The sequence below is a fragment of the Colletotrichum fructicola genome (genome assembly GCF_000319635.2).
Source record: "Colletotrichum fructicola Nara gc5 chromosome Unknown KSG_Nara_v1_contig06, whole genome shotgun sequence".
In the NCBI taxonomy this organism is placed as follows: domain Eukaryota; kingdom Fungi; phylum Ascomycota; class Sordariomycetes; order Glomerellales; family Glomerellaceae; genus Colletotrichum; species Colletotrichum fructicola.
In genome coordinates this window covers 1,584,019-1,595,101 of record NW_027094056.1, presented here as the reverse complement: position 1 = coordinate 1,595,101, position 11,083 = coordinate 1,584,019, and the positions used below count along the sequence as shown (strand labels likewise).

The 11,083-nt window shown below is 50.5% G+C and overlaps 5 protein-coding genes across 5 annotated transcripts; 2 read left to right on the top strand and 3 right to left on the bottom strand.

The window, feature by feature from the left end:
• Positions 1–163: 163 nt before the first annotated feature.
• On the bottom strand, positions 164–784 carry THIO-0 (Thioredoxin-like protein; the record flags this gene model as incomplete). The annotated part of the gene is made up of 3 exons (XM_066152407.1): positions 164–184; positions 245–616; positions 731–784. 3 exons carry the CDS (start codon positions 782–784, stop codon positions 164–166), a joined length of 447 nt encoding a protein of 148 aa, XP_066008079.1.
• A 537-nt stretch (positions 785–1,321) lies between these two features.
• CGGC5_v010733 (uncharacterized protein) lies at positions 1,322–2,278 on the bottom strand (the record flags this gene model as incomplete). The annotated part of the gene is made up of 2 exons (XM_032022231.1): positions 1,322–1,821; positions 1,879–2,278. The coding sequence occupies 2 exons, from the start codon at positions 2,276–2,278 to the stop codon at positions 1,322–1,324; spliced, it is 900 nt and encodes a 299-aa protein (XP_031892848.1).
• A 1,401-nt stretch (positions 2,279–3,679) lies between these two features.
• CGGC5_v010732 (uncharacterized protein) lies at positions 3,680–4,206 on the top strand (the record flags this gene model as incomplete). The annotated part of the gene is made up of 2 exons (XM_032022242.1): positions 3,680–3,787; positions 3,847–4,206. The coding sequence occupies 2 exons, from the start codon at positions 3,680–3,682 to the stop codon at positions 4,204–4,206; spliced, it is 468 nt and encodes a 155-aa protein (XP_031892849.1).
• A 259-nt stretch (positions 4,207–4,465) lies between these two features.
• On the bottom strand, positions 4,466–6,892 carry CGGC5_v010731 (uncharacterized protein; the record flags this gene model as incomplete). The annotated part of the gene is made up of 3 exons (XM_032022254.1): positions 4,466–6,193; positions 6,249–6,543; positions 6,591–6,892. The coding sequence occupies 3 exons, from the start codon at positions 6,890–6,892 to the stop codon at positions 4,466–4,468; spliced, it is 2,325 nt and encodes a 774-aa protein (XP_031892501.1).
• Positions 6,893–8,740: 1,848 nt separating this feature from the next.
• Positions 8,741–10,345, top strand: LAE1-1 (Secondary metabolism regulator LAE1; the record flags this gene model as incomplete). Its single annotated transcript, XM_032022265.2, has 9 exons — positions 8,741–8,866; positions 8,923–8,961; positions 9,025–9,115; positions 9,183–9,224; positions 9,290–9,444; positions 9,507–9,541; positions 9,591–9,728; positions 9,795–10,214; positions 10,297–10,345. The coding sequence occupies 9 exons, from the start codon at positions 8,741–8,743 to the stop codon at positions 10,343–10,345; spliced, it is 1,095 nt and encodes a 364-aa protein (XP_031892500.2).
• Positions 10,346–11,083: the final 738 nt, after the last annotated feature.

The following is an 11,083-nucleotide window of genomic DNA, read 5'->3' as shown; positions in this document are numbered from 1 at the left end:
AAGAGACAACTCATCCACGGCGATAGCTCAAACGGAATCTAGTTTATCTTGACGGGCGACGCAACCCATATTCCCGTTCTTTGCGTCTGAGATGAGCTGGTACATATCAAAGCCAGCTGCAAGCGCGAAGCACGCCACCTTCTCGGGCCTTCCTTTTCTCCCCTTACTCCTTCTTAGCACCCTCCTGCGGACCAGCCAAGGCGTTAACAACAGCCTGCAGCGCGGCACGGTCCGCACCCCTTACCCGATCAACCAGCCCCCCGCTAGTGAAGTTCACAGACTGACGGGGCTTCAGGCTGGGGACCTCGACGCCCTGGGGCTTGCCGTCGCGGAAGAACACGAAGGTGGGCATGGCGGTGACGTTGTACGTCTTGGCGATGGCGTTGACGTGGTCGACGTTGACCTTTGCGAAAGCCAGACTGCCCTCGGCGGCGTGCTTGTCGGCCCACTCGGAGAAGACGGGCGCGATGGCGCGGCAGGGCGGGCACCAGTCGGCGTAGAAGTCGACGATGACGTGCTTGGTCGAGGAGAGCAGGGCGTCCAGCTCGGCTTGGCTGGTGAGCTTGTAGACCTTGCCGGATGTCTCGGGGATGGGGGAGCGGTCGGCGAAGAGCATCTTGATGGGATGTTAGCAGGGATACGGGTGAGGTTGATGGCGAGAGCTGTCCGGGGCCTACGACAGGCGGTAGGGACGGTCGGGCGGCCTGGTGGCCTAGCGGGAGTCACTTACGCGACCGATGATGAAGATGGCGACTGCCAGAAAGATGTACGTTGAGGTCTCCATCGTGAGAGTCTCTCGGATCGCTGCAACGTGCGAACGATGACAGTTGGCGCAGCAGGTGAGTGTGAGGTGAGCGTTGTAGAAGTTCGAAATGTGAGCGAGCCCGTGCGATAGCGCAAGGGCGATATTACCCCACTCTGAAATTGAAAGTGGCCAGCTGCACATAAACGGTCTCCCATCTGGTGCCAGGTGTCAAGTGCCAACAGAAGCCTTTTTGACACCAGGCATTGATTCCAAACTGTCCAAGGTGTAAGTCATCAATGTCATAAACTTGATAGATCCTGTCCGAACCCTTTTGATGCCTTTGTGTCGTTGATGATTTTCTGCTCTCATTTCTTATGAGCTCAATTAGGCTCCTCAATCGTGAGGTTTGGACTCAATTCATCGGCCGGGTGGACCTAAAGTCCTCGAAATCCATAAGTTACCAGATAAAAACACTTTGAAGAGCAAGTGACTTTGTTTTATCTACAGTAGCGATATCAATACAAAGTCTCTTGAGGCTTTTTACAGACTCAGCATCATGCCAATACTATCTATATCTTACTTGCCACCCTGTTCAATTTGCTCCATCACATCAAATGCAGCCTTTGCATTTTCGCGGGCAGCATCATCAACACCTTGGGCATCCCGCATAACCGCGAATCTCTCCTTCCATAGATTCCATCTTTCCGGGCAGAGTCCATCAGTTCCGCGAAGCTTGCGACGCAGCTTGACTGCTTCCTTCTTGTCCAGTTTCCAAAGCGGACCGGCCGTAGCTCCATGCACCTCTTCATCCCGCCCATACAGACGGTGGCCAGCGTATTTCATCCAGTTGGCAGCGATTGTGACTTTCGAGGAGATGTCCGGTACGGCAGAAGGGTCTGAGTCGATCTCATCCGGGCCGCCTCGAATAGGCTTCATCGTGCCCTCCAAGGCATCGACGAAAGCCCAGATCGCGTACATCCCAAACGGCACAAGGCCGAGTCCTGCTACTCTTGCAGCATAGGCCTGGAGATTGACGGCTTTTTGCTTATCCTGTTCTTCGGAAGTCTGCAGGTTCACTGAAATTCGAAAAATGTCAGACGTCATTATTACCACATCGTGCTGAGATTACTTACCGGTATCGATCTTTTCACGGAAGGTATTGCCAAACATGGGCAGGCCCGTCCAGACAGGAACAGAATCGGCGCCGTCAGAGCCCCATTCTTGACCTAAGCTTACTGTCTTGGGGGGAAGGTCATGTAGAGATTTGATGACGGCTGTGAGTCGTTCTTGCTCCTGGCTGTTGTAGGGGATCTGCAACGCAAGGTCGTGTACCAGGTCCCAGAACCACCAGAGGAATGAACCTGCCGTGCCGTCTTTTTGGTACTGTTGACTGAACAACTCGTCGATTGCTCTGGCTGCATCATCTGATGACAGCTTTTGTGAAGACGATCCCAGTACGGAGTTGAATATGTCGACTACTTGGCCAGCAAAAGCTGGTGCGTCACCGGGGATCTGTAGATGGGCGCCAGACATATTGGGCTGAGGTGGGTACGTGGTGGTGCACTATTGGATGTTCAAGATTGTAAGAGAAATGTGATGTGAAGAAGTGATAGTAGTCAAGGTTGTTGGTAGGTGATAGAACTTCTGAATAAACGGCTTGGGTAAGAGGTAGCCTGATTAGAGTATGACGAAGTTGCGATGTAAGGTAAGTTGGGGAAGCAGCTGCCTAGAGCAGGGGCGGCGGGCGCGGCACCCGCCGTGCAACTGCCCCGCCTAAAAATAGACTAGCTTCGTTCCGGCCCGCGTTCTGCGCCCCGCGCCCCCGGTGAGACCCGTCTTCCCACGGATCTTTTAGCCGTAGGATCTGACAGTAGTAGATTTGTCAAGCCGACTTGTGTCCATTAACATCGCTTTTCAGCTACTTTCTCCTTCCGTCCATCAAGGAAGGATTCGAGACCCTGTGGCTTATGTCTAGAAACCGAGATACGTAGAGACATTGCCGACCCCAAGCGGAGCTCGTCGTTGCCCAGCTCTGCCTGTCTTTCCTTTCAAGGTCAGACAAAAACGGTCATGGGAAGGCTTTCGTGAGACTCTTGTCATCATCCTGTGAGCATCATTCCCTCAAAGGTGATGTTTCGACTGACATACCCCGGAACCCGCAATTGTTACCCACAAGTTGGGAATGGCGATGTTCAGCGGTGGAACCTGCATGGTCTTTTTGTTCGCCAGTACATTTTCAAGTCAGCCTTGCTCAACTCTACGAATGTCATCTGGAAGCCTGAAAGTCCCGAATAAAGTGATCATAACGTCTTGGAGCAACCTAGAACACGACGAATCAGGCTACAGCATAGCCTTCCCTGCGGATTAGGTTAGTCATGGGAGCTGACATGCGGTCCAGCTCCCCCACAGACGATCACTCCTTTGCTGCCGTCCGGACTAAGCCTTGCCTAATAGTAGCTAGACCACGCGCCTACGGCTATTCGATGCCGACAACAATCCCAGCAATTCGCTTTAAACTTTTGCGTCTAATGCTTGCCCCTGAGAATACATCCCGAATGCGCTCGATTGCAAGCCACACTCGGGCGACGGCATAGCCTGACGTATGAATGGGGTTACATACAACGTCTGACATGCAGTCTAGCTCTCCACAGCCGATCAATCCTTCAGTTCGTCTTCTCCGTTTCTGGGCGGTAGCTTGCACGTGGGTCCAGGAACAAAAATCCCTTTGCACTTTGCCTAGTATTCCGGTGATTCTCGGGGTTGCCTAAGGATGGTTCATGTAAAGTCTTGTAATTGATGGCGGCTGGAATGATATATAATGTAGTCCTCAACACCACAAGAGTTTCCGAATCATCAAACTCAACAACGCATACTCTCCAACAAATCACCAAGCAACTTAACAAACACTTTGTCTTTGAACACCAATTTCTCAAAATGGTTGCCTACACATACTTCCTCGGCCTCCTTGCCGCCTCAGTCGCCATTGCCAGCCCCGTTCCCAACCCGAACGAAGAGTTCTCCCTTGAAGCTCGTGCCGGCCAGGTATGATCCATAGCGCACATAACCTGATACTATCAGCACACTGACGCGGACTTCAACAGGTATACATCTGCAAAGCCGGTGCCAACAACGACGGCGTCCTCTACGGCGAAATCAGCCAGGACAAGGCCATCGGCTTCTTCCGCGATGCGAAGACCAGCACCGGTGCCAGCGGATACCCCAAGCCGTTCGGCAACCAGGGCAACGTGATGAAGTTTGCCAGCGGCTGCGGTAGCGACGTCTGGGAGCTGCCTGTCCTCAAAAGCGGCAAGCCGTACGACTACAAGTCGAAGAAGGGCACCAGCAACAGCCCTGGACCAATGCGGGTGTACTACACCAAGGATCTCAAGTTCTGCGGTATTGGAGGCAAGCTTAAGCCTGACGGCACCGGCAACCCTCACAACTGCGTCCTCAAGAAGTGATTGGCTTTAGAGAGGAGTTTCATGTAAATAATTCTATGGACACATGAGCCGATGACAGGGCGAATGCTCTAATCAGTACAATTTTCTTTATACAATTCCGTACCCCAAACACGTCCTTCCATCTTCCTTTCCAATTGGTCCTGAGTTCTGACTGGCTAGTAAGAGTTTCGTGAGTTGGCAAATTGCGACATTGAAAAAGAAAGAGAAGTCTCAGAAACAAAGGTCTGAATGCTGTCCATTACAGCCTGACTCGCCCTCCTCATATATTCCACATGTATTGCGACAAGGTTGTCTCCGGGTCAATCTCTTTGAAGGCCTGGATGGCATTGCGGGTTAGCCAGAGCTTTTCTAGGATACGGCGGCCTTGTCTGGTATCCGGACACTCGTCGATGGCCTCCATCAAAAACTCCGCATCACAGCGGCCAACAACAAGACCATTTCTAAGCTGAGCGCGGGCGAATGATGACCAAACATCTTTGGGTATGCGCGATTTGCCGAGGCTACCCAGCTTGCTGAGGAATTTGCTGCACAGGGTGAATAAATCAAATAGGTTGGTGCGGGCGATTGGATGGGGTCCCTCAATGTCCAGAGAAACCATGTCTTTGACTTTCTCCAGATATTCAGTGAGTGTAAGCTTCGCACGAGCATCTGTGATCTTGTGGAATGCCTTTTCTCTGGTGGCAGACGGGCAAGGGATGCCGAGAACATCTCCCTGAAAGGGAATGCTGTCATTGTAGTTCCAATCGTGACGGTCAAGTAAACGGCATTGGATGTCCATCCAACACGGCAGCTGTAGAAGTCCAGCTTCCAGGCGGTACGCCTTTCCTTTGCCACGCGGAACGTCGGTCTTCTCAACCCTGCTGTCGTACACAATGCGACGAAAGATGGAACAGAAGTTTCTTTCTGGCAAGTTTCCCCCAAAGACGCTTGACAGGAGCGTCTGGGAGAGTTCTTCGAAGACAGGTAATCTCGGGGTGTCGGCGATGGACCGGCGCATGGCGTTGTACAGATGCAAGGTAGCTGAAATAACTGCCCAGTTCGAGTTGATTCGGAAACCGTAGTCAAAAGCCACGTTCAGCATTTCCAACATTTCGCTGCCAGCTGTCCATGGCGACGTATGGTAGGTGTCGAACTTTTCCTCGGAGATATAGGCTGTGAGCCCATCACAAAGCTCGAGGAGCAAGCATTGCCACATGGTGGCGTCCTCACAGTTCGGAGCCATAACATTGACGGTCCCCAAGACTTGATTGACACTTCTTCGCATGTCCACGGCCAGATTGTGCGACATCGAACGGTAATGCGACCGTGGGATGATGATGTCCGAAGCCGTGACTGACTTCTCAACCAGAAAGTACACGTTAAGGCCTGCGACGAGTCGTGAGGTGGCCAGAAGTTCATTTTGCAGAAAGAACCATCTGGCCATAGCGAAGAATGTATCGCAGATCTGCGTATAGCATGTACACTTGGATGGTTTTAGGTAATCCAGACCCTCCAACATACTAATTGCCCGTGGTGTTTCGATGTCGGCACGTGCAATGTTGAAAACGAATCGGATGGTCGCCTTTTCGGACTCGGAAAGCTCTTCTCCGTTGAGACCGCCAGTAGGCAAATCGTCGTGAGAGGTTCTGAATTTGCACTCGCAATTAGGATCGTCCTTCATGCAGCTCCTGATGTTGATATTGAGCTTTGGTGCGTCACAAAGCGTCTTGCCGTAGTCGTTTACGGTCTGGGCGAGCATGTAAAAGCGACGCGCATCTGAGAGGAAAGTCTTCGGATCGACCTTGTCGGAGAGCTTGGAGAAGAATTCGCAGGTGGACTCGGGGTGGATACTCATGTTGACGCAAACATGGACGAACTTCGGCGGCATTCCTTTGCTGATGGAGTTAAAGGCAAAGTTGGTCATCCACGTCGCCAAGGGGAAAGGTATGTTGCCGCGGGATGCATCGGCCCAGCATTTCTTGACTAGTGTGTACACTCTGTCCAGCTCCTGAGATTGCGTCAGCTAAAACCAGCGATTTCATTGGGATGAAAATAGCACTCACTATCAGGAAGTAGGCCGCGTCAAATAACTCCCGGATGTGATCGTCTTCCAAGTAAAAGTCGGACGGCGGGTCAGACTTGTTCGCTTGATTCGTGGTATGAGAAGAGGACAAAGGCGAGCCAGAATGCTTGTGGCCGGTTTCGACGGAGACGTTCTGGTCGTCAGGCTCAGACTCGACCGTCGGGAGGTGAGAGAACCGGTTGTATGACGCCAAATTTTCTGCGTCGGGGGTGTCCATCAGAGGAGCTGGCAATACCTCCATCAGAGGAGTGAGTATGGAAAGAACTTCCTCGAGTCTGCTACTTATTAGCACTCACTCATGTGACTCAGGTCAATCCACTACCTGTCATTGAACGCGTCGTGTCCATCGTGATCGGCGCCAAAGTGCTGGTAAATGCCAGCCACAAGCTTGCGCTTGTCTATGGCACTTCGGAGGAAACCGATCACGGAGGTTGGGACGGTGGTCTTGGCCTTTTGCAAAACCTTGGCTGTTTTCAGAATGTCGATGGTGGATCTGAAATTCAGGCTGCAGTCGCTGGATGCTTTGAGTCGATGCTGGCACCAGAGCCAGCTCAAGAAGCAGTTCGTCAACTTCTTGTAGGATTTGTAGAGCTCCGAAATGGAGCTCGCGCCGGTGGGAGCCATCTCGAGTGACGAAAATCTCGAGATGGCGGCTTGTGTGGGTGGGAGGAGGGGAAGTTGTGAAGGTGAAAATTGCAAGGTGGAGTGGTGATGAAAAGAAGGGTGGGTGGGATTTGTGTTGTGGGTGAAAAAGATGTTGTGATGGTGAGGTGAAATAGATTCAACAGGAAGGACCCCTCGAAGAATTTTATAATTTGTTTGGAAGGAGCAATGCGTTTCTGTGCCGAGTCTGTTTGCGTCCCCGTTTGCACTGACAGTACCAACCCCATGAACGACTGTGAGCTTTCATGAATAAGCTACTCAAGTGATTATCCGTTAATATTAAGCAGCACTCAAGACACCATATCTAGCATTCTCCAATCCAGTGATCCCTTAGACATTTGAAATTCTCCTCGCAAGCGACCAAATAGTTTTGCATGTATGGTTGGTTGGGTTTTGCGCTCAGGAGGCGTCTCAGAATGAACGCCACTTTTCGAAGATTTACATCGAATTATTTTAGTAACTTTACATGAAACAAAGTATTTAGGAGCATTCTCAAGGCCTTTCTGAGGACGATGGATTTTGCGAAAGAATCATGTTCCTGTGTTGATTATTGCTTCAAAATCAGTCTTTCTAGAGCTTCTTTGGAACCTGTCCTTGTTTACTCCTCCTTCCTTTGTTAGTGTGTGCTGGAATTTTGTGAAAGAGGATGGGAAGAACGAACCTGGAACTCTAAGGAAACTTCTCGTCATTGAAAGCAGCTGTGCTTTTCCTCCAGACCTTTCACTACCTGTGAGTCGCAGCCGTTACTACCGCGGGCGTTGATCCCATCGGCAGGTACAAGCTTGCGTGAAGTTCCACACAAGTCTCTTTCAAACACGTATCACTGGAGGCACTGCAAGGCACGTTCGAGTTTGATTGGCTTTGATGGCTGGGCTCTTATTCGCAGAAGGTAAAAGGCATCCGTCTTGAAGTCTGCATTTGATGGTATTGAGATCCATGTAGGTAGCTTGCAATTCAAAAGTGATGATATGACGTAATTGTTGTACTTGAGGGTCGAAACGGAACAACACTACGTATCTTTCGATTTGAAATACTGATGGTGTATTGTCTCAGAAGCTGTGCATGTGGCTTTCTTGATGCTGATAGGATGGTTTCCGCAATGAAGCTTACATCTGCACGGACAATCAAGAGGCGCATGTCACGGTGAAAATCCAGATTCCTGCGCATCACTTCGTGCCTGCTCTTTACATGCAGGGTTCTATGCGGCGGATCGCCTTCTCAGCTCGGTTATGTGGGTATTACTGCCTCGCAACAAAAGTGGCTGACCCTGGTCTCCGAGCTGGTATCCTGAACGCCTGTGAGAGCTCCCTCCCATATTTTTGATCTGACTTGCTTTCAGGTTATATCAAGGAAGAAGCGTCGCGTCAAGTCTCATTTCTCTATTCCGTCTTGGTTAGTACAGCGACATAGAGGAGAGTGTCAGGATCCTTGATGATAGAAAGCCGTGAGGCTCTGAAAATGTTGAGGCAAGGAACCCACTTCTTCCAAAAGCCCCAAGGCTTTATAATTCTTACGCAGACGGAAGCATGGCCTCTGGAACGGTCGAGACACCGTAAATATCAGGGGTGGTGGGGAAAATGGGCCAAACGTGGTCCAGTGTCTACTTCTGGACATTCGCTCCAACACAAGCTGCATGGGCATGTTGCATCTTTGCCGCCAACCTGCATGATTGTTTATAGCCAAGGAGAGGGGTAAAGGAAAATATTGGGTAGATAAAAGCTCGCTGTTGGACTCGTTTTCTCCATCTTCTTCACAGAACGTGAGAAAAGTTGGACAGGTCATAGCTTCCTGCACACATCGACGATCGAAATGTCGGCACCAAACGACACACTCTCACCAACGCCAGCTGCAGCTCCCACTGCTACGGCTGGTTCCCAGCCTGGGATTGGAGACATCCAAGTTGCCGATGAGCCACAAATCGCGGTCGATCCCCAGGTAACTTGCGCGCCCATTTCTCGGGCCCTACAGCTTGATCTGATCGATTGCCTCAGGCCCAGGATATTGACGATGCGGCGTCCGATATTGGCAGCGTGAGTGTTTAGCTGTCCTCTGTAAAGATTTTGTTGAACAACCCACTCACTGCTTTTCGGCAGAGCATTGCGTCTTCGAAGACCAGCTTGGCAGAATCAATTTACAACTATCGCGTTGAAAACGGTCGCACGTACCATAGGTACAAAGACGGAAGTAAATCTCCCGCACAAAGAAGGCTATTCTAGTCACTTCCCTGGACTAGTTTTGCTAATCGATGCAGAATATTCCTACCCTAACGACGAGAGGGAAAACGACAGATTAGGTACGCGGTTGAGTGGAACGGGCGACCCTTTCGTCTCTGCTGGATGTTGTTGACGGCCTTCCCAGATCTGCAGCATCACTTGTTCCTTCTTACTTTGGAAGGCAAGCTCGGTCTCTCACCTCCAAATGAAGAGGGTTCTAAGGTCAAACGCGTACTTGATGTGGGAACCGGAACCGGGATCTGGGCCATCGAATTTGGCGACCTTCACCCGGAAGCAGAGGTCTGTAATCAGAACCTGATGATATTTCTTCTTTCATATACTCAACTCAAAACCTCATGCAGATCATAGGAGTGGACCTATCTCCTCCGCAGGCAGAGTATGATTTCGCCTAGAAACTCACCGCATACGTCTCTAATTCTTGACAGGGTGCCCCCCAATGTTCGGTTTGAGGTCGATGATATCGAAGAGCCTTGGTTGTTCTCTCGACCATTCGACTACATCCACAGCCGAATGATGACATCCAGCATTTCGAACTGGAAACAATTGGTTCAAAGAGCTTATGAGTGAGTGTTTTCTTTGTCACTACCTCTGTAGACTGCACGAAACAACATTTTAATCAGATGAAACAGCAACCTTACGCCAGGAGGATACCTCGAGCTCCAGGAGATAGACCTTATGCCTCAGTCCGACGACGGCACCTTGAGGCCGGATGCTGCTATTGTCCGGTGCTTTGCGCTACTAGGGGAAGCCGCTACCGTGCTTAACCGGTCTTTTCAGGATATTCCAGATCTTGTAAATGTCATGAGGGATATCGGATTCATCGATATTCATATCAAAAAGGTAAAGTGGCCCACGAATGCTTGGCCAGCAGACCCTCGATACAAGCTCCTCGGCGAATGGGCGCACGAGAACTCCATGTCTGGTATCGAAGCCTGGACCATGGCCCCTTTGACCCGAGGACTTGGGTGGAAGAAGGAGGAGGTTCAGGCTTTCTTGGTTGAGCTCCGGAAGGAATTCAAGGATCGCAGTATCCATGCGTATTGGCCGGCGTAAGTTTGCACGTTTGCCGCTTTTGAGAGGCGGCGGCCTCCCCGCAAACTCCGTCTCAAAGCTAACACGACGAAATATTAGGTATGCGCTTTATGGGAAGAAACCCGAGGTGGATGGACAAGAGTCGTGAGGTACAGCCGAAGAACCTGAACCATGGGTAAAGTTGTTTCCTGAGAGAAACCGTCGATGGAGTTCTCTCGGTTCAAAATTCTCTACATCATGTGTCGTCTTTTCCAAGTACACGTAGTTTCTTGCGTAATTGTTGACCCTTCCCTCAACATGCATGTAGCTTCATAGAACTGATGTTCACGAAAGAGCCTCGTTATAAAAATATTTAAACGTATTTTCCTGTGCGAAAATAGGGCTCTTAGCGAAAAAAGAATGCCTTCGCTGAAAAGGAGGATTGCAATTACGGCGTATAAAAATGAAACACCACTTACTATTTAGAGGTTCAGACCAAGTTATACCAACGAGTTTATGCACAGGAAAATGTCTCAGGACGTTCTTTGGACGATAAATCCAAAGATACAGCCACGCGTCTACGTCGACGATTACTTCAAAAATAGTCTTTGTAGGGCTACATATAAACTTCATTTCGTGACGCGGGCTACAGCGAAATCGCTGCTGCTGCCGTCTGTGTTGACATTCAGTGGCTCGCTTAACGCTTGGAGGGAGAAGTGGAACGACACTCTTCGAGCAAGACTTGAACCCTTGTCCCAGTTCTGTTTTACGGTTGGCGATGGACCTCATACCCGGCTCGCCTATGCACGAGGTACATACCTGAACCATTCTCGTGTATATGTAGTGACCCATACTGCCTTATCTGTTGAAGACACATCCGAAGACGCAAGAGAGTGGAGCCAATAAA